At 42.5% G+C, this 23,350-nt stretch overlaps 1 protein-coding gene across 2 annotated transcripts in view; it reads right to left on the bottom strand.

Moving 5' to 3' along the window:
• The window catches only part of RASGRF2 (Ras protein specific guanine nucleotide releasing factor 2), a 244,354-nt gene that overhangs the window by 96,474 nt on the left and 124,530 nt on the right, over positions 1–23,350 (bottom strand). For both annotated transcript variants that reach the window (XM_003785953.1, XM_023510921.1), the window contains exons 13-15: positions 11,355–11,437; positions 6,309–6,557; positions 5,282–5,670 (exon numbers count right to left, since the gene is read on the bottom strand). In XM_003785953.1, coding sequence (XP_003786001.1) covers positions 5,282–5,670; positions 6,309–6,557; positions 11,355–11,437 — 721 coding nt within the window. The remainder of the gene's footprint in view (positions 1–5,281; positions 5,671–6,308; positions 6,558–11,354; positions 11,438–23,350) is intronic.

Below are 23,350 nucleotides of genomic sequence, written 5' to 3'. Positions count from 1 at the left end.
CTGAGACCTCAGAGGAAGAGAATGGCTTTAGGAGAGTCTGAATCTTCTTAGAGATTACCCAAGTGGTCACGAACAGAATTTTGATAGTAATATGGATGGTAAAGGCAATTCTGATCAGTTCTCAGGTGGAAATGAGAACAAGATGCTGGAGTAAAGGTCGTCCTTGTTATACAGTAGCAGAGGACTTGGGTGAATTGTGCCCATGTCTTATGGAAGACAGGAACGTAACAGCAATGAACAAGGATTTCTGGCAGAAATGTTGAAGAAGTGACAAGGCTACTCTCGACTGCCCATCCAGGCAGTCCCCAAGCTACAAGCATCTCACTTACATACAACGCACACTTATGAATGGAGGCTATTACAGTAACTCCCCGAGTTACAAACATCCAGTTGATACACAACTCGCACTTATGAACAGAGGCTATCACAAGCAAGAGGTACCTGTTCCAACTTATATACAAATTCAACTTAAGAACAAACCCACAGAACCTACCCTGTTAGTAACCCAGGGACTTCCTGTGGTCAGATGCAAGAGGAAAGAAATGATTTAAAGGTGGAATTTGTAATTAAAGGGGAAGCTCAGAAGAAAGATTTGGAAAATTCATAGACTGGCCCTGTAAAGAGCAAAACAGTGTCTTCAGAAGAGCAGACCAAGGGTGTGGACAAGCAGCTGTTTGCTCAAGAGATGAGCATGAAAGAGCTCAGCAGTGGGGAGAAAGCCAGGTGCTAGTCAGGGAGACAGTGGGAGAAGGATCCCAAGGCATCTCAGAGATCTTCCAGGCAACCTAGAAGCTTGAGGGCAAGGTTTCCAGAGAGGAGCCTGAGGGGTGTCAGGGTTCGCTGTCAGGGCCACTTCAGCCCTCTGCTTCCCACATTTCTGCGCAGGGCCCTTTGGCCACCCCCACTGAGGCCACCGCTCCAGAGGGCACACATGGTGAGCCTCTGTGGTATCCACATGGTGCCAATTTTGCAGATTCCCAGAGCATACAAACTATGGAGACCCAGCTTCCTCCACCTAGATTTTGAAGAACGTCACAGACAGCCTGGAGACCCAGACAAAGACTTGTCACCAGGGCAGAGAGTCCTCACCAGGGTGACGCCTAGCAGAACTGTGGGGGAAGTCACTGCAGAGACCCCAGAACTGCCAGCGGGCAGCACCAGGCTGAGAGCGCAGCAGTCAAGAGGCTCTAATCTGTGGGAGCTGATGTGAGGGGCGAGCCCAGCAGAGCCATGGGTCAGGGATGCCTGAGGGGCCTGAGGAGCCCAAGCCCACCCCAGTGTGCCCAGGAGGCAGCGCTGGAGTGAAAGGTTATTCTGGAGTCGTAAGGTGTAATTTTGTCTGCCCTGCTGGCCGTTGGATTTACCCAAGACCTGTCTCTCCTTTCTTCTCGCCTATTTCCCCGTGTCCCTGGGAATGTCTGCCCTACCATGGTACTCTGACAGCAGATAATGTGTTTTAACTCGACAAGCTCACAGCTAGAAAGGAATTCTCTAGATGGATGTCTTGAGTCTCACCCACATCCAATTCAGATAAGACTCTGGACTTGGGACTTTTCAGTTGCGGCTGTAATAGGTTAAGACTTTGGGAGCTACTGGGATGGAGTGAATGTATTTTGGATGTTGAGGACACACATTTGGGGGACCAGGAATGAGAATGCCATCATTTGAATGTGCACCCAAAAGTTCTTGTGCTGAAAACTTAATCCCAAAGCCACAGTGTTGAGAGGCGGGACCTGTGAGAGGTGACGAGACCCTGAGGACTCAGCCCACATGAATGGATTAATGCTGTTATCTTGGGAGTGGGTTCCTTCCAAAAGGAGGCATTTGACCCCTTCCCTCTCGCTCTTTCTCATCTTTCCTTCTCTTTCTCTCTCACCCATGTGATGTCTCCCACGATGTGATAACGCAGCAAAAGGCCCTCACTGGAGGTCAGCACTTGGGTCTTAGACTGCCTAGCCTCCAGAACTGGGAGAGAAATAAATTTCTGTTCATTAGAAATTACCCAGAGGCAGATATTCTGTTAGAATAGCACAAAACAAAGACACCCCACATCTAATGTATTACTTTAGAGAAAAACTACTGATTCTTACTCCCTTCCAAGAAGTTTCATGCCACAGGACTAGACCATCACTGTACGCTCTGGACTTGGGGGTGGTGGCCCAAATGGGACACTCCCTGTGTAACAAGTTAAAGTAGAATACTTAATCATGACAGGTGATGGGCAGCTGGACTGGGATCTCTAAAACTATGACATGTGTTGAGACGATACTGCAGAAAGAAATAGATTGTGCTTTTGCTTTTCTATTAAAGGCAAAAAATTAATATCCATACTACTAGGCCTTAGCCAAAATAAAATTCAATCTTTGGAAAATTATAAAAAAAGAAGAAAGATTCTCATCTCACTCCCATTAGAATGGCCGCTATGAAAGAAAACTCCAGAAAATAATGAGCTTTGGTGAGCACGTGCAGCCCTCGGGCATTGTTGGTGGGGATGGAAAATGGCACAGCCACTAAGGAAAACAGGGTGGAGGCTCCTCAAAAAAATTAAAAGTACAGTTACTGTACAGTTCCGCAATCCTACTTCTGGATACACATATCCAAAGGAATTGAAAACAGAATCCCAAAGAGCCGTGTGCACACCCATGTTCATTGCAGTGTTATTCACAACAGGCAAAAGGTGGAAGCAACCAACACACTTCTTTAGAGACGAATGGATAAAGAACATGTGGTATACTCACACCGTGGGATATCACTCGGCCTTTAAAAAGAAGGAAATTCTATCATGTGCTGCAACAGGGATGAATCACAAGGACGTTTTGCTCATAAGTAAAATGAGCCAGTCCGAGAAGGACAAACACTGAATGATTCCACTTATATGAGGAACTTCAATTAGTCAAACTCAGGGAGACAGAAGTAGAATGGTGGTTGCCAGGGACTAGGGAGGGAAGGAAATGGGGTATTGTTGTTCCATGAGTACAGGGTTTCAGTTTTGCAAGTTGAAAAAGATTTAGTGATCCCTTGTACGACAAGTGAATGAAATTAACACTACTGAGCTATCCACATGGAAACGTTCAGATGGTAAGAAGAAGAAAGGAAGGCCAGTCACAGGGTCCTCTCTACGGGGCTGCCCATGGTGTCACAACAGGACAAAACCTGTCCCACCAGCAACAATATCTCCTAGTGGTATGAACCGCCAGTAGTTCCCACTATGCCTTTGCTGACATGTTCTCTTTGCCCAGAAGTTTGCCCATCTCCTCCTTCCAACCCACATATCTACTTTTCTTGGCTCATGTCATAGACATTTCCTGATCCTGCTCTAGCAGATGTGATCTTCCTGCCTTTCAGCTTGCAGAGCACTCTACCTACACGTCCTGTCCTATGTGCCTGTACAGTTATGTTGTGTCTCTATTATACGCAGAACTAGAGTAGGAGGGGTGAAGGCACCACCTTATTCACCATTATGGACTCCGTAGCACACACGGGATCTAGCACAGAGAAGAGCTCACTGAATGACTTGAACAGACTCACTGCGTCTTCATCCCAGCCCCCGGAGCCATCAAACCACAGCATCAGAGCCACTAATGCCTGACTCTGAAATGCCTGTTCCAAAGTTCCCCCAGCTCAAAAGAACATGTGAATCCAGACTCATCTCCAGATTTCTCCTCTCCTACTTACCATGATCCAATAAAGCAGGAAGAAAACACTTCCCACATTCTGGGAAAACTCCTGTGCTTCCCAGGCCACTGTACCTATGAGGTACAGGAGTCATGCCCTCCATGAAGTTCCCAAGCACTGGCTGGAACCCCAGATGCACCTGTCAGCTCCTATGCTACCTCATTATTCCCAAGAAGAATCCATCATGATTTTGCTGAAGCTTGTTGTTCTAATGACTTTTTAATTATCTTCCCCCTTTCCTCCTCCTTAGTTGCTAACTTGTCAATTTAAAGAATTTCTTGTTAAAAAGGGTGCTACTTTTGATGATGACAACCACTCCAGTTAAAATTCCATTAAGTACCTCACTCAGGAAGCTTATTTAAATGATCTGAGCTAGAAAGCACACAGAAGCTTCAACCAAGTAGAAAAGCAGGGTACATTCTTCCATCTGGGTGATCCTCCTTGAAATTTGGACATTCAGCTGATTTATTGCCTACTTTTTTATTGTGTTGTCAATAAACAAATCAATTATGCAGTTAACAAAAAAGCTCTTTGCTAATTTGGCTGTGAAACCAAACCAAACCAAATTCGTATTTTTATTACAGAAAAACTGGATTTCAAAAGCTACAAAAATCACTTTCTGCAACCCCTACATTGAACCCAGCCGAGGAAGTGAAAGTGATGGGCTAGAGGACCCTTGATTAGCTCACTGCCTGTTTTTCTTCATTTATTCATTCAACAGAAATCTACTACATTCCAGGCACAGGCCAAGACACTGAGGATACAAAGTCTCTGATCTTACAGAGCCTATGTGGGGAAAGACTGTCCAAGCAGAGGGAAGAACAAGTGCAAAGACCCTGAGGCAGCAATGAGCAAGGTAGGAATGAGCGAGGTGTTTTTAAGACACACACACACCGAGTGACTGTTCTAGCAGATGAGGGAGCACGTCCGGGACAGGGACTGGGAGCCGAGCATCATAGCAGCTGAAGGCCTTGGGCGGGAGAATGTACTTTATTCTAAGTGCAATGGGAGCTCATCAGAGCATTGAAGCAGGACATCCCAGGATCTAATCCTTATTTTAAAAAACCGTTTGACTACGCCATAAGCAATTAATTGTCTCTGATTTGATTTCTCGCTCTATTCCTCTGTTATAATACAGAGATTTGCCCTCATAAGCAACCTAAAGAAGCCGTCTTGGTGCTGTCGGGCTGAGTCATCCACCACAGGGGAAGCTAGAAGCACACAGGTGCTTAGGCAAACACTGGAGGAGAAAGGTCTGAGGCCGGAGCTCACGGATGAGGGTGCCCACAACTTACTAACGTGCAGGGGATCATGCTAGGCTCCTTAGCCAACCAGCCTTAGCCAAATTCCGAGAACCTTCCAGGAATACCGTTCAGATATGCAATTCTTCCACAGACAACTGACAATCAGCCTTTTCCGACAGGGGCATAAGGACCACTAACCTAGCCCTCTGTTCCGCAAAGAATAGAGGAAGCCACAGGAATTATCTCTTGTAACGAGCCACTGGTGGCGGGAGGAAAGTTGTAAAGACAGGGACTAGGGTTCCAGGAGGAATCGGGAAGCAGGTGGCTGGTGGGGTGTAATCAGTAAATGTGTTGGATGATACCTTTTTGAATACTTCGTTTTAGCTTGTTACACAGATCCATGCGGGGGTTATCTGCATTCTCTTCGACAGATCCCGGGCTTTGCTCTGGAGAAGGGAGGCCTCTGCTAAGATCCAACGGCACTTTGCCTGTGTGCGGTGGTGGGGACGCAGCCGGGCTGTGGGTGGTGGTGGGACTGCCGGATGACGAGGATGTGGTCAGGTCCAGGGCTCCTATCCTTGAGTTCAAGGGGGAAGTCAAGGACAGCTTTCTGGCCCGCACTGGGGAGGATGTTCTGGACACAGCTAGTGGCGGCGGGGAAGAGAATTTGCGACACAGACGTGGGGATTTTCCATCCGCCAAATGTTCACCTCTGTTGTTCTGGCTGGTAGCAAAAAACAATTCCAATGACCTAAAAATAAGAGCAAAAGCCGCTAACAGACTGTAGCCAGGGCAAGTGATTTCCCAGATGTTATTCAAGAACATGCTCCCTACAGTTAAAGGCCACAGTATCGTCGCACTTCTCCTGCGGGATGTTCTCTACATGCTGCCTGTACAGCGCGCAGTTGCGAAGGCAGCACAGACATTTTGGCAATTACCTAATCCCTTGCTACTGAACTGGTGTCCAGGAGCATCGGTATCGCTGGGGGCTTGTTAGACATTCAGAAGTTGGGCTCCACTCCAGACTCACAGAATCAGAGCAGGCAATTTGAAGAGACAGCCCCCTTCTCAGTCTGTTTCTTATATATATTAAAGGTTGAATAGTACAATTGTCAAAATAAAACAACAAAGAAAGAAAGACAATTCTAAAGCGATAGAGTTAGCTATCGCTGAAGCAAGAAAAGGCCACTTCAGGATTCTCACCCTCTTCCCCGGGAACTCTCTGTGGCTTTTACTTACCACTTCTACTAGGGGGGTGGGGACACGGTCAAGTTCAAGGGCAAGCAAGTGCCCCCTAACAGCTGCTTTGCAGAGCGAGGCTGCTCATCTACGCGGTAACCCAGGAACCAGGAGGACTCCACCTTAACGACAGGCAAATCCCAAGCATACCTGACGGGGATGGAGGTGAAAGGCCTCTTGTATATGTCGGAAAGCTTCCCCAGCACCACAGCGGCCGTGGTGAAAATGCGATAGGTGTGCAGAAAGGTGTTGAGGAAATCGATACTCAGGAATCGCAAGTCGGTCAGCCGCTCCAGGAGGCGCTCCACGCTGGCGTACCGGATCTGCGGCACTTTGCAGGAGTTCAGGGTTTTACTGAAGCAAATGTCAGCGTCGTCTTTGTGAAGACGGGCATCAGACCTACGTGCAAAGCATGGGCAGGATGATAAAACCACTAGGCGGCTTCCTCCTCAGCCACTGAGTATTTCAGTATTTGTAAACACACTCATGTGCGTTTAGGCTTTCCACCGCATTTGACAGAGGTTGGGTAAGTTTACAGTCACCTCTCAGTTTCCGTGGGGCATCGGTTCCGGGATTCCTTCTGTCAAGGTCCACGGATGTGCAAGTTCCTGATATAAAATGATGTGGTGCTTGCATATATCCTACGCATATCGTTTCCCCACACTTTAAATCATCTCTACGTTACTTAAATACCTAGTACAATGTAATTTATTCAGAGCTAATTAAGGGCACTCGTAAGGGCGCAATGTCAGTATTACACTGCATTTTAAAATCTATATAGCTTTTGACTGTTGTATAGCTATCTGGGGGTTCCCCCCACATATTTTCTATCTACAGTCGATCTGAACCTGCAGAAGCAAAACCACTGGATACAGAGGATCGACTATCTATGTTGATATGACCTATATACATACAGGCAGAGTTACGAAAACATCAAGTACGCCATACAATTTAGGGAGGCCTGAACTGATAACGGAGAAGGTAATAATAATTCACTTCACACTGTGGATTTCTTCTCTGTCTACTTTAGTTATGTTTTACTAGAAAAAAAGGAAGCCAACGCCGCCTTTCTGGGTTGGAGGAGCAATGCTTACGCCCTTACAAAGCAGAATACCAAAAGTATGCATTAAAGTAGAGGGTGACACCCCCCCAGTGGGGGGAGACAGACACTAACAGACCTGCTATATCCATGGCTGTCTCTTTTCCTCACTCCTCATTTGTGCATTTGTGCTTTTCTCCTTTTTTTCTAGACTAAACTGACTGACCTACGTGGTATTATACAGTTGGGAATTTTACCCTCTAGAACTGGCTCTTTGATTTATCAGTTACCCTGGTTTTCTATTTTCTACTCATGTTCGTATTATTTCCTACATTTCCTTATATTCTCATATTTTTCCTCTTTATTTCCTGTATTTTCCTACAGTTTAATTTCTTATTCTTTTTCAAACTTCTTGAATGGAGTGTCCAAGTCATTTATTTTAGTCTTCCTGGCTTATTAATGTGTTTTAAGGGTATACAGCAGGCGTCCTCAAACTACGGCCCGTGGGCCACGTGCAGCCCGCCTAGGACATTTATCCTGCCCCCTGGGTGTTTTTGCCGCTGCTGCCTGTCCTGCTTAGCAGCTGACTGGTCCCGGGGCCCGCAGTCCAGCCTCCAATGGTCTGAGGGACAGTGAACTGGCCCCCTGTTTAAAAAGTTTGAGGACCCCTGGTATACAGTTTCTGAATACTATTAAATCCATAAATTGGGTGACACGCTATGTTTTCAATATTTTGCAGTATTATGAATTTATTTCCCTGAAGAGGCCCACTACTGCTATCCTGCAATACACCTCTTTTATAATTCTATAAAAACCTCCCATCTGGCTGCCCCTTACCCTGAAGCCCTTGCACTGGTGGCCTCTCCAAACGGACAACTGGGACTGCCTGTAGCCTTCTTTCACCTTCCAGTCCTTCATTCCCCTTCATTGCCGTATCTCAGAACAGACGATCAATGAGGCCCCGGATTTTATCATTTGATTAAAAGATACGCTACAGGGTCAGTGACTTTCAGTGAGTCAACTGCTTGCTAAGAATCAGGTGGCTTATTGTGAGTGCCCTTAATTAGCTCTTTCGGCACTTGGAGGGATCTTAAATTATATATTTATTTTCTTTTTGGATAAAACAAAATCAATAGCTGTCCTAGCTTGCTCTTGGAAGCTTCCCAGCCCAAAGATGCTCAGCGCAGGCAGAAGGACTTTCTCCGCAGTCCTGAAAGAGCATTTGGAATGAGCACCTTCCCCCTGCCGAGAACTGACGAAGGGTGGCCTGTTAGCTGTAGTCACATTACTGATCTCAAAATACCCAAGTGCATCTTCTGCGATTTCTGAAAGTAGTGCAGCTCTTTCTTCTGCTTACTATGTGAACCTCAACCAACTTTACTTTTCTGGTTCTTAATTTTCTTTTGCGAAAAGACTGGAGAAACTTTCATAAATCCAGCAGACTGTGCAGAAAATGGATGAATGAGAGGATCAGTTTTTTCTCTCACCATTTTCTAGCAAAAATTTCTATTTTCTAAGAAAGTTGAGGTCAAATACTATTCAAACAAAGAAAGCCTTAGTCAACATACCATTTAAATAATTTCACCTATTAAATGTCACGATTTTGAATTCAAATTGTATTTTTGAGCTTTGCATCTTTTGACTATAATTAGTTTATTAAAAACACTAGGAGAAAAAATATATTACAGCAAGCATGAAATTAAAATAAAACTGAATAATTATGCAATTGTCCTTCAAAATCATGATTACATTTTTAAGGAAAGAAATTAAATGTTATGAAATTAGTGTTGTTTTGCTACATGGAACAGGATATTACTTTATTTCCTAAGGGAATCTCAAGCAAGATAAAATGAATTACCTAGGTTTCCGATGATAATAGCAACTGCTTTTTAGTAAACACTTCAAAAGCAATCTTGAGCAATCAAATCCAAGTCATCTATTATAATTGGTAAGTTTTAAAAAGAAATGAGTGCTTTAAAAGTGATGCCATTGTCACTTAGAAGACCTGTCTTGTGATAGCATTTCTTTTTTCTTTTTAACTTGGAAAAATGTTGGAATTTTTTTTTTTTTCCTGTGAAAAATGTTCGTATGTAGCCAAGGAGACAGAGGCACAGGGAGGCAAGGATACAAACTTCAGGGCAGAACAGGACCATCAGAAAGAACAGAGATTATAAAATCACACTCTGTCCTCGGATTACAGACAACCAGGCTCAATAAGGTTGAGAAAATAGAAAGAATGAATACATGAACCTTCATTCTGCCTTGGGAATGCATCTAATGTACCGTTACTGCTGCCTTCTGTTCCAGCAGGAGAGATTCCAGCTCATTTAAGTGTCGCCTCTGTGCGTCCAAAGGCAGAGAAGTCTTGGCCTGCATGTAAGTGGTTATCCACGTGAGACCCTACACAGACATCGGTGAAACTGCCATGGTGGGAACAGAACCTGCTTCCAGCAATAATTGGTCAGCCATGAAACTAAAGTTTTCATTAGTATTAATTTTTAAAGTCAAACATGTGTATGTAGTGGGTATATAGCTGCCCTAGGATCTAGGATAGGCGTCCTCAAACTATGGCCCGTGGGCCACATGCGGCCCACCGAGGACATTTATCGAGCAGGCCAGGTGTTTTTGCCACCGCTGCCTGTCCTGTTTAGCAGACGACTCATCCTGATGCCCTCAGTCTGGCCCTCCAGTGGTCTGAGGGACAGTGAACTGGCCCCCTGTTTAAAAAATTTGAGGATCCCTGGTCTAGGAGTTATAAACTGCACTGTCTGATTTATACATTCTAACTCTAAAGCAGTTAGATCTTCATGGCTATTTAACCCCCAAGAAAATACTTTCAGAAAGGAAGAAAATCACATGTATCATCTTCTGAAATATTAAAATAAGAATCTCATAGTAGAGAATTAATAAGAAAACTGTAGGTCAAAGATGGGAATTTGAAACTTGTTGAAATTTGCCCCTTTTGGTTTAATACTCCACATTTTCTCTTAATATTAGCATCATATATTTTTTACCTAATCTGGTTTTAAAAAATTATGCTAAAAAAAAAACCCCTGGAAAATTGAATGCAAATATGAATCTTTTGTCCTAGAATTTTAAAAGGTCTTACCCAAAATATTTTGAGATTTGACTAGTAATGTAAAATATCATTCGTTTATCGTTTATATTTTTCTGTAGAAATGATAACACTACTGTTACATACTTTTCCTTCCTCTGACAAAATAATAAGTTTTAAAATCTGTACCACTGGGATGACGCTGACGGTAGCTAATATCCATCAGAATGGGAAAGTCATCTTTCTGAAGTTAATATTAGGTATTGCCTCAGCAAAAACAGTTCAGACTTTAAAATATCCACATAAAAAGGCATGAAAGACAAACATTTCTTAGCTTCAAGTAATTTTTAAATTTTTTAAAAAATATTTATTTGGAGACATTCTGACTCTGTTGCCCTGGGTAGAGTGCCGGGGCATCATAGCTTACAGCAACCTCAAATTCCTGGGCTCAAACAATCCTCTTGCCTCAGCCTTCTGAGTAGCTGGGACTACAAGGATCCTCCATAATGCCTAGCTAGTTTTTCTGGTTTATTTGTTTGTATCATTTTGTTTTTCTGTTTTAGTAGAGATGGAGTCTCACTCTTCCTCAGGCTGGTCTGGAACTCCTGAGCTCAAGTAATCCACCCACTTTGACCTCCCAGAGTGCTAGGATTACAGAAATGAGCCACTGCACCCAGCCACGTAACTTTTTTTTTTAAGGTAGAACTGTTTTTTAAAATACATTTTATTCTGGGAAAACACCAAATGAGTCAGCCACACCTTGGTCCACCCTCAACCTTGACGCATCTGGCTATTACTACTTTAATATTTTAGATTGAATGTGAACATTTTGATGGGATCTTGTCCTGAGCGAAGGCGTATAGAATGGTACGAAAAAACAAATGTTCTAGGCTGAGTCGATAAAGCAAACAATGAATCTGAAAAACCACTATGGTCGTCTTCTTGTTTACGACAGTAAAAACGTGAATTATGACACTACTGTCTAGAAACATATTTTCAATAAGAAGGAGAATCCTATTAAAGCAATATATTAGTCAATGTTTCAGACTCTCTGCCAATTTGATCTTGATTAAAATGTAAAGAAAAAGATTATTGCACTTACTTAATCATATGTGGCACCGTGACTTTGGAATTCTCTTCAAACACTATAGTCATTAAGCCGTTACATCGTATATTGTCCACACACTGTGAAATTAAAAAACAGACAATTATAACCCACACGAAAACCAGGCAGATCATTCACTCCCAGAATTGTTCATAGCCAAAAAAAACCTATTTAATTTCTCACATGCACACACACATGCAGCAGCGTGTAAACACTACACATTAGTGAACAGACTCAATGTCTGATACCAAAACTGTGCACCATCCAAATGCCTCAGAAACACCTGAAGACAGACACAATGGCTGTATTTTCTTGGAATCTGTTTCCCAAGAATTCTGACCCTAGGGTCACTTCATCACAATCCTGCAGCAGCCGCAGTACTACTTGAGGCTTAGGCCTTCTGACGGCGGGCGCCCTGCTATATTCACTCTCTGCAGCCAGGGGGTGGTATGGAGTAGTCAGATCAGAAACTCGGATGAAATTCACTGAAAAGGACTGCGCTTGCTTCTCAGGTGTTTTTTAATAATAAATTCCCCTATTTTACTAGTATCTGCGGCAGCTTTCACCGGCACCCTGGCTGTTGGTTTGGTGAGGGAGTGCTGTATGATTTCTCCTGATTACAGCACCCTGAAACCTCTGTATCAACTTCAAGTCCTGTATCACCTTTTTCTCTTTTCTAAGAGAACTCGGGAAATTGTGCTGATTTTCTCTGCCTCCATTTTTTAATCTATGCCTTATCGATTTGAAATTCTCCTCTGCAATTACCTCGGGATAGAGGAGAATTTTTTTGAATTATACATATTCCCTCAGAACAAAACAGAAAAAATGTTTTCTTTAAATTAACAAATTTTAAAAACAAATACTGCTTTTATTCACTAGGATGCTATATAGTGCCTTGTGACTGCAATTGAATGGTACAGAGAAGCTGATGGCAGTGGGACCTCACACAGGTCCTGAACCCAGGATCCACCTTAAACTCCAAGGCAGGATAAAAGAATGAACATGCATACAACAGACTTCCCAGCACTGAAATCCTGACTCCTCAGTCTGCTTAGTAGATCAGCCATTTTCATACTTGTTTTTCCTGAAGATTTTGTTATCCTTACATCTTATGCCGTTATTTTTACTACCAATAAAGGTTACCAACTTAAGGGGAGAACGTGGATTAAAGTTCCCTTTCACTACATTCCTTAAACTATAGCATCTGGAAATAATTTGGAATTATGTTTTTTATATAATTATGGTTATCTAACTATACATTTGGTTAGATGTGCTTATGTGAATTAATACTCCTTCTTATTCATACGAAGTATAGTACAAAAACACATACAGTAAGACAAAAGTCAAAAGAAGAAAATCAGAGAGGATTTAGATCAAGAATTGAAAACAATATGATAAAACTCAGAATGAAGCCATCACCCATGATTTACGTTGAGGAAACTGCCTCAAAATCAGCTGGGCCAGAGAATGGCTGACTCAAAGAAGGATACAGTTACAAAATTCACAGTTTGTAGGACTTCAATTAACCCCAGTTTGAGACCAGTGAGAAAGATTATCTCATGGGTTCTCATAACAAGAAAAATATTAAATGATGTAGTGAACAATGTCCTCAACAATATTTTTTAAGTTCCTACAAGGTTTACCAAATTGGTTTTGTAAACACTCCCCCTACATTGGTTGAAAGTACAATTCCAAAGAAACAACCTTATGATGAACCCAAAAAAATGTGACCCAGAAGTGCATCCTCTCTCTGTGGGTCTGGTGCCAAGCACAGGTTTCCTACTGTCCAGGCAAGGGCCCAGGATGCTGTTCTGCAGGCTTGATAAATGCTGCCTCTCCCATCCCGCTTCACACAAGTCTTGGGTAGCAGGAAATTGGACACCCTATTCTCCCCCAAATCCTGATGCTGCAGCACCCTATGTGTCCTGTCAGGCAGAGTCAGTGTTTCCACCAGTGATCCAGGATGCAGGGGATCCCTGTGAGCCTGGAGTAAAGCCTCACCACCTCCATGGGAGAGTCAGGGCACCATTTCCAAGTGGGACCATACATGGGGCAATGAAGAGGAGGACGGGCTGGTGCCCATGTCTCTAATGCAGTCGTTCTCAATCTTCCTAATGCCGCGACCCTCTAATACAGTTCCTCTTGTTGTGGTGACATCCAACCATAAAATTATTTTCCTTGCTACTTCATAACTGTAATTTTGCTACCGTTATGAATTGTAAATATCTGATATGCAAGATGTATATTCTTTGGTCGTGACCCACAGGTTGAGAACCGCTGCTCTAATGCAAACAAAAAGCAAGAAAGAGGGCTGAGGAACTCAGTTGGAGTCCAGCTGTAGCGAGAGAGTCATGAGTTGGGATTCTATCCTCTAGGCAGATGGGAAGCCACTGTGGGCTTCTAAGCAGTTCATTTACACTGAGACGCTCTAAAGTGGCCTCATGGTGCTATTCACTGGAAAAGAGGGAGGAATAAATGGAAACCCAAGGGATCATCAGAATTATATTCTGAGTCAATAAATAAAAATGATTTGTAGCTCCCCTGCGGGAGACTGTGGGCACGAAGAGGAAGGGTTGGGGATGTGTATTTTGAAGAAAGAAATGATACAAATGGACGAGTTACTGAACAAAATGAAGAGGAAAAAACACGATAAAAATAAAAGATGTCCATTGCTATAAGGCAATTTTTAAATTTTCTGATACCAATATATTTAAAACTAATCAAGCATGGCCACATGTTCTTTGAGTGTCTAGCCCAATTAAGTCTATTTTTTGAATTCTCATGAGCTTCAGGAAGTTGCAGTGGCTGCATGACACTGGGGACTTTCCGTGATGGTTGTCTTACATGTGCCTTTATTAAGCCCTTACTATGGGAAGACACTGGGCGGAGCACTGGGAGGCGAGTGGGAAGCAGGGAAAGGATGCACAGAGGAGATGAATAAGGCAAGTTCACTTTCTTAATCCCAGGGGAAAATGGATTAACCTTATCCCTGTTCTTTCCACACCATGTGGCATGTGGGGATGGGTGATAAGGAAGAGGGCTGCACGGGGAGAGAGGTTGCTCACACAGGGAGCAAGTGATCCTGCATCCCAGTGGCCTTCCCTGCCATTCCGTAGGCTTTTCCCTCTCAAGGTTTCTGCGGCACAGTGAGGAGCTGGAATAGAGCCTTCTCTCCGGTCCAACACAAGCAGCAAGTGCTTCTCCCTCTGCCATCCCTCCTCTACTGTGCCAGTCTAGAGTTCAAGGAGGAATCCCGTTGGGATTCCCATCAGAAGTGGGAAGGTAGAGATGGTTTTGGTGAGACCTGTGAGAAACAAACAACATTCCTCCAGTTTCCTTTGGTATTCTAAGCAAATGGCTTAGTTATTCTGACCTCAGCCTTAGGATCACCGCACAAGCAAGAATAGAGGTGACCTCACACTATGACCTGGTGAGACCACCTACGCTCAGCCCAAGGTCCCACGTGGCTCCAAAGAGACAGCCACTCTGTTCAAGGGGAGCCCAGACAAGGGGGGATGGTGGACATTGGAGGTGGCTAGAGTCACAGACCTGGGTCATATGTGCCTCTTCCTGGACAGGAGGGTGGAGAGTACAGATTTAACTCCTATTCTGAGGGGATCTTAGTCCAAACCCCTAGGAAATAAGGAATTAGTTTGCTCCTAAGTCTGGAAACTCAGCAAATGCACTGTTGGAGATGAGTTCAAAGGGCGTTTCACACCACGTGCACCGTCCAAGAAGGGAAAGGAGCCCTGGTATGAGTCAAAGGTATGAACACACAACTGCATTTTATCTAGATAATCTCTTACATGTGTGCATTTAAGAGGTCTCTCAATTTTCCTGTCCTGCAGTCATAACACAGCAATGGGGTGCCCACAACCAGGGCATCTTGAGATGCAATTCTCTGTGAGCTGACATTGGTCACTCCTCTCCTCTAGGAGACCAGAGGGGAAGCAGCTCTTGCTTTTTGAAAGAGGGAACCAAAAGGAAGAGGGGTCTTAAGACCAGTCTACCCAGTTTGCCTGCCCAGAGAACCGGCTGAGGTGGGGGGGTGGAAAGTGGTATCCAGGAGGACATTCAGCTTCTACAGGTCCTCACAGGAGCCAAGTGCCAAGGATTGGGACAGAAGCCCTCTCCATGGAGCTGAAACGGAGCTTTCTTTCCTGTCCAACCTAAGAAGCAAGTGCTTTTCCCTCCGCCATCCCTCATCTACTATGCCAATCTGGAGTACAGTGCCCCAGGACCTGGGGAGACTTTGCAGAGAAACACAGAAGAGACGCAAGAGACGCATGCATAGAGATACTTTTTTGGCTGGCTACAGTGTTATACATAAGTAGCTCAGGGAGAATACTGCATGAAACTTGAGAGAGAAAACAGAAACGAAATCTCTGGGGTTTTCACACCTAATATGAATATACATTTAGGCATTTCTTCGGCTAAAATAACATTTAATGTTTTTAATATAATAGTATAGAAAAGAATTGGAATGAGCAAATAACATGCCAAAAAAATGAACGATCACAAAAAAGATTAAAAAATTAAAGGTTAAGAATCTTAATGCTATTAAGCTATTTATTTTTTTTAAATAAATCATCGTTCGTGTAAGAAATAGAATGGCGAAGGTCTTTATTCTTTTTCTCACCTCTCTCCATGAATATAAGGGGTCAAAATTTGGAATGCAAGAGATACAGGCAAAAAGGGAATAAATATAGATGTTTATTTTTCATTTCAGTATTTTTATTTTTTATTATGAAATACTTCTAACATACAGAAAGAATGAGGCACCCATATGCCAGCCACCTAGACCTAACTAATATTAATGTTCTGCCTCATTAGCTATAGGTCAATCCTTTTTTTTTTAAGGATAAAACACATCACACGCATAGACAAAGCTCCACACCCACACACTTTGTCCATTTCAGCAGACTCTTTCCAAGTCAGCAGACTCTTTCCAAGCTCCACTGCCTTGGAGCTGAGGAGTGTCCTCCTGTCCTTTCCTTCATTCCTTTTTTCTTGTTTTACTATAATTGTATGTATCTGCCCATTACGGAAAGCAATACTTTTTGCATTTTTAAAATTTACACAGATTTGGGGTGGTGCCTATGGTTCAAAGGAGTAGGGGCTGGCCCCATATACTGGAGGTGGCAGGTTCAAACCCAGCCTGGCCAAAAACTGAAAAAAAAAAATTTACATAGATTTTTGTATTTGTTCATGTTGATATGAAATGGTAAAATTCATTCATTTTAACTGGTATCTGTCCTAAGGTACAAACATACAGGTGCACTTTAGACAACCTCTGATTATGTATGCATTTAAGAGGTTTCTCAATTTTTCTGCCATTACAAAGATATAGTGACTGTTCTTATATATTTCTCCTCGTACAAATCTCTTACCTTTCTGTCTTGTAATTTTTCATAGGTAATCTGTTTTTCTACCTTTTCAGATTTTTCTTTTTGTGTTTCATCTTCCCTTGTTTCACCTCTATGTTCCTAGACAAAGTTTTGGTTGAGTAGATGTAGCTTAGAATTCAGTATGTTTCTTGCATATGAGGATTCATGTCTTTCATCCATTTTGAAAATTTCTACTCATTTTCTCTTTGAAGGTTGAATATTTTCTATTCTCTCAAATCTTTTTTTCCTGGAATTTCCATTCAGTGTATGTTTGCCCTCCTGACTCTTCTGTCTGAATCTCTTTTTTCATATTTGCCATCTCTTTATCTCTCTTTGCTGCATTCTAGGTAATCTTCTCATAGATGTAGTATCTGGTTCTTAATCTCCTCATCAGCCATGGTTGATCCCCTGTCTTTAATGAATTTCTGGTAAATGTGTAATTTTGATGTCTATAGCTTCTTGTTTTAGATTTTCTATTGGTTCTTTGACAGATGAGCCTGGTCCTACCTATATAGTGCTCTGATTACTCTTTCTTTCCTTCCTTCCTTCCTTCTTTCCTTCCTCCCTCCCTCTCTCCCTCCTTCCTTCTCTCTCTTCCTCTCTTTCTTCCTTCCTTCTTCCCTTCTCTTTTATCTTTCTTTCTTCTTTTATAGTTTTATTATATTTTAGGTATTCTTATTTTACTGTCTTTTCCAAGTTGTCATCCTATTATCTGAAGTTCTTGCAATGATAATTCTACTGTTCTCCCGTCTGCTGAGTCTTGCTCATTATAGGTAACTTACTCATAAAATAGGTAATTTACTCATAAAATTTGCAATTTTTTGTTTGAGCACATGTCTTGGGTCCTAAATTGTGGAAATTTGCTAATGGAGTGAGTGGCTTTGTGTTTGCTTCTACCAAGCATGCTTGGGATTTCAACAATTGAAAGTTACTTTCATAAAGATTTCTCAGTTTGAAGTTTTCATGCCATGTGGCTATTATAAATCTGAATTTCAAATATATAGACCAGAGACGCCCTCATTTTTTAAAAAGGGGATTTTTAAAAATTCAGAACTCTAGACAAAGAAAGACCTCCTTGTTTCTTTCCTTGGGCCAATGAGTAGGGTTTTTTAAGTTCTTGTTTCACAGAGGAAGCAGCCTCCCAATGTCTAGGCTTCAAACGTGTATCTCAGTTACTTTAATGGCCCCAAGGCTACCTCTTCCTTTCTCAGTATGTTATACTCCTAGGGCTCAGGACCAACACCTAATCTAAAATCATTCCCCAGTCTCTAAGTCTTCAGCTTCCAAGCTTTAAGTTTCTTTGTTGTCTCTGGCAAACAGAGAGTTTCCTTTCTATCTTTAAATATCACCTATGTATTTTTTCCCCCACAGATTGTTCATGTTAAAAATTTCTAGCTTTGTAGCTAGAGAGACCTAAATGATCTCAGCCCTCCACATTTCCAGAATTGGAAATTGGGATAAAAGTTTTATATCCAAAGAAAGTGATTTATGTGACCATTTGGGCACATCTCATTACCCAGTGTCAGGTCTCGTTCATAAATCTTTTTGATTCAATGTGTGGAGCATTAAAATTATTTTTAATAGAAATAAAAGGAAATTTTCACAAAATATACTCAATTTAAGGGGGAAAACAAAATCTGCATGCCATCCGAACCATAGCTTAAAAGGTCATATAATGAGAAGTCATATTTTATAGTCATGTAGTTATAGTTATCAAAAGGTCTTTGATAATGCACACAATCTGTAATCTATCTATGGAATGAATGGAGAGATAGATTGATAGTATAATACATTTCAATTAGAGGAATAATTTTTAAAATGGACTCTTAATCCCCATTCAGCCTTCAGGGACAAGTTGGGTATGAATAAACAGAGCTTCTGTGGACTCGGGGTGCACTAATTCTACTTCAACCAGGCATTCTGCTTTTATTTTGCTTCCATTTGGGACTTTGAGTAATGATACGCTGATGAGAGTTCGTGTCTATGTGAATACACTCTTGGAAGGTATGGTATATATTTACGGGTTTATAAGCATATACCTTGGTTGTTGAGAAGAAGTCATGGAGCCCTGAGAAAATGAGTAGTGTTCACTCAGTGACAAAGACATATATTAAAATAAGCAGGTATCAGATAACTTTATCGTCATATTCACCTTATGTGAAGTATAGCAAATGTTGAAATTAACAGGATAATGAAAGCAGATTCCTAGATCACGGACAGTCTAGTTTGTAATGACCAGGGTGGGGTTTGGGAACATGTATGTTCACAAAAGCCCCAGGTGACTCTGATGCAGCTGGTCTTTGGACAGTGTGGAGAATGTCTTCTCCAGCATGGGTTTCTGATGGTCTTGCTTAAGGCCAGGGGTCCTCAAACTTTTTAAACAGGGGGCCAGTTCACTGTTCCTCGGACCGTTGGAAGGCCGGGCTGCGGGCCCCAGGACGAGTCAGCTACTAAGCAGAACAGGCAGCAGCAGCAAAAACACCCGGCGGGGGCGGGCTGGATAAATATCCTAGGCAGGCCGCGTGTGGCCCGTGGGTTACAGTTTGAGGACGCCTGCTTAAGGCAGTACTTGTTCATAGGTCAGCAGTCTACTGTCTTGCCATATTTTTTACCTTCTCAATATTTCTAAGTAATGGGAAGTAGCAGTGGGAAGAAAAGATTCAATTTTCCTTTTAATTCTTATGTTAGAGTAGCAAATTCCCTATTGATTTCAGAGAAGATGTTTTTAGTGCATTTTTAGCATGTCCATTGTGCGGCAAATCTGTCTGCATAGGTCTGCATTCGGCACACCTGCCCAAACTGAAAAGTTCAGAGGTGGATTTTAATTCTGCATTTTAGTTAATACCCATAATTACAGTGACTCTGTTTAATAAACCATTATGTATGACAGTAAGACAAGCACAAATGAATGCACCTTATTGAAATGAATGGTCAAATCTTCAGCCTCAGAATCTTTCCCTATAAATAGATGGAAAAGGAGAAGAATTATTGGTCGAGACCACTAGCCACTTGCACGTTTTGTTGGAGGCGCCAACAGTTAATTATGGCCTTACTGGTGTAACTACAAGTGTGATTAATCATTCGAGCAATTGTTCCTTTGAAAAATTACAGCTTCAGAGAGAAAGATCTGGCAAAGCTAAAAGTCTTACATTTTCTACAGAGTTCCTATTGGAAACAGAATTGCATCAATGTCCAGGCATCACTTTATGATTTTAAATAAGAGTCACATGGGATTAGAGTTACACAGTACAGGAGCTTAGCAAGGCGGCTTCAAATCAAGCCATAAAAAAACTTTAGAAAAACAAAGAGTGACAAAAATTAAGAAGTCAAAACAGTGGGGTACATGTTCATAATTTAAATGGAAAGAAAAAAGGCATTTCTCTAGTCTATAAAGATGGATCCAATGAATTAATATTCACCTAGTACACAGACAATAAATTGTTAATCTCATTGATAATCACAGAAATAGAAACTTAAACCACTAGAAGGAAAATCACTTTTCCATTAAATAGGAAAACATGGTAAGTGTGATAAAAGTCAACAAAGATAAGACTTAGAAGGCTGCATCTTGTGGGGGACACAGTGACGTGATGAGTTATATATTTGTGGAAGGAATTGTGGCAGTCTGTCAAAGGAGAAATCATGACATCGGGAAAGGGATCAGCCCCTCTATACCTGCCTTCTACTCTTAGGGGAACGCTGCACACTATTTTAAATAGCACGTGAACTTTATATATACCTGTATATACCAACAAATACCTTAAGGGGGGGGGAACTCCTGCACAAAGATGTTTAGCATCACATGACATATTAATCCTAAAACTTGGAAACAGCCCATATGCTCAGTGCTCGATGATTCAGAAAAAACTGTAAGAAGTGGTAAATTAATGTGGTAGAATATATGCATGTTTTATTTATATGTACATATAAATAAACACACACACATTGCTTCTACTAGCTATTAGAAGAAACCAATATGAAAAGTTTGTGAGATTACAGAAAGAAACAGATGAAGAAAGAAGGAAAAACGATGTGTCTACACCGGGAGACGAACCGTAAAATGACTTCTGTATGGCAGGATTGCGGAGACTTGCGGGATAGAGCTCATTCTTCAGAACAGAGATTTTTTTAATTGTGCAAAAGTCATCTACAGAGCTTGTTAAGACAAAGGAGTTTAGAATGGCATCAGGAATGTGGGTTCGGGAATCTGCAGTTTTTTTAAATTCTCAGGTTATCTGTTGAAACTACTCTGATAAACATTTTAGTGTGCTGGGTGTCGAGAATATTTCTAGTTTGATTTTGGGTCCATAACCTGCACAGAATAAAATATTAAACAGTACATTTTCAAGAATTCAGTAAAGTCATCTTCTTAATAATGAATGCATCCAGCGATATACTCCAGAGACGGACCAAGTCCATAAAGGTGCATGTCATTTCTCCTATCAAATGAAAATGCTTTCAGCAAAGAATGAAGGCAGCGGGCAATGCAGCAGCTGGGCGGCAGGGTAGGTGCGGTCAGGGGCAGAGCATGCTGTCCCTAGCACCTGCCCTCAAACCCAGCAGGCTCACTGCCTGACCCAGCCTTTGGCAAAAGTTGGCACGTGACCACTCTTTCCCCCTTGACACTTTGTTTCCGTTGACTTCTAAGTCCCCTCCTACACTGGTGGTTCCTTTGGGTCCTCTGCTATTCTCCCTGAGTCCTCTTTCAGCCCACAACTCTCCTCTCAGATCTGTCTATACTTAGTCCCCTGGGGATCTCCAGAGTCTCAGCCTTGAATACTGCCCAGATAATGTCCCGTCTCCTGCCCAGACCTTTCCCTAAACTCTGGACTTCCATATCCCACTGCTTTTTCTTTTTTCTTTTTTTTTTAGCAATTCTACTTGAATGGCTAATGAACCTCTCTGACCCAACATATCCAGATGTAAACTTCTGATTTTCATCTCCAAAACTCTTTCCCCTGCAGCCTGCTCCATCTTGGTTAATGGCAACCCCATTCTTCCAGTTGCTCAGGCCAAAAACTCCGTTGTCATCCTTGACTCTTCTTTTTCTCTCCCATCCCAGATCTAATCCATAACCCTACAGGCTCTACCTTCAAAATGAATCCAGACTCAGGACCCTTCTCTCCAACTCCACTCCTACTGTGCTAGTCAGGCTGTCAACGCCTCTCGCCTGGACTGCTGCAGAAGTGCTCACCCACCTCCCGCGTGTCCACCCACCTCCCACGTGTCCACCCACCTCCCGCGTGTCCACCCACCTCCCACATGCCCTCTTGCCCTCTGCCCTCTTCCATCTTCACCGCAGCAGCCAAAGTGATCCTTCTCACCCCACGTCAGATCATGGCTTTCCTTTACTCAAATCCTTTCATAACTTTCATCTGACGCAGAGTACAGGCCAAAGCCCTTTTATCTGGCTGCTATTACCTCTTTGCCTTCCTCTTTTTCTATTTTTGCAAGGTCCACTCCAGCTACACTGGCCTCTGTAATGTTCCTTGAAATATGCAGCGACCTGCTATAGAGTCTCTGCCATTGCTCTTCCCTCTGCTTGGAATGACTTCTCCTTTTTCACGATCTTCATGTCCATCACCAACAACAGGCTCTGTTTAAACGTCTCCTTCAGAGTTAGGACCACCACCTTAAAACTCCAAAGACACGCTCCTTCTTACCCTGCCCTCTCACCTCCTCACATAAAATAATATGTACTTATTTATTACCTCTCTAGCTTATTTTTGGTCTTCCCCACATGAGGCTGTAAGCTACAAAAGGTTGAGGTCAAGGAATCTGATTGTTGTTGTCTCTTTTGTTCATGTCACAAATCCATAGAACAGTACCTGGCATACAGACCACTGCATACGTGTGTTTGTTGAGTGAGTAAGTCCAAGTGTCAAAGCCACATCGTGTCCAGGTTCCATCACTGAACAGAGTTATCTCATGTGATGAGATCATTATCACCCGGAAAGACACCACTTTCTGTTAGCTTTTTTTGACTGAAGATAGGATCTAGTTACAATTTTTTGCTAAGCAACATATTAGCCATAACAAGCTGGGGAAATAAGGAGAAAATTGTATACTCCTGCCTCAATGTCTAAGCCAAGCAGGACTGACTTGGACATCTGTGGCAGGCAAGGCATCGGGTGCCTTTCTCTAAGAGCTGGCACAGAATCATTTAGACACTCCAAGGGTCTTTCTCTTGTAACAATTCCTCAGAAGACACCCTAAGGAAGCTCCCTTAGGGTCATATGGCCTCTGCATCTTAGGAGCCCCAGGAATATCACAAAGTAGACAGCAGAAACAGCTGGAAAAACACCTGTGCTGCTCCTGTTTCCCCCATTCTTCCTGCTTAGCTCAGCTCACAATACCTACAACATTTGTTGCATTAGATTTACTTCCTTTTCCTCCCTACAAGCTAGGCTGTCTTCTTTTTATTTTATTTTATTTTTTTATTTTTTTGAGACAGAGTCTCACTCTGTCACCCTGGATAGAGTGCCATGGTGTTATGGCTCACGGCTACTTCAAACTCTCAGGCTCAAGTGATCCTCTTTTTTTTTGTTTTTGTTTTTGGTTGTAGTTGTCATTGTTGAATCCCTGGCAGGCCCAGGCTGGATTCAA

Source organism: Otolemur garnettii, unplaced genomic scaffold (genome assembly GCF_000181295.1).
Source record: "Otolemur garnettii isolate 467f Iridium unplaced genomic scaffold, OtoGar3 scaffold00017, whole genome shotgun sequence".
NCBI classification, from domain to species: domain Eukaryota; kingdom Metazoa; phylum Chordata; class Mammalia; order Primates; family Galagidae; genus Otolemur; species Otolemur garnettii.
The sequence above is the reverse complement of the archived record's forward strand: the minus strand, read 5'-3'. Positions and strand labels throughout refer to the sequence as shown.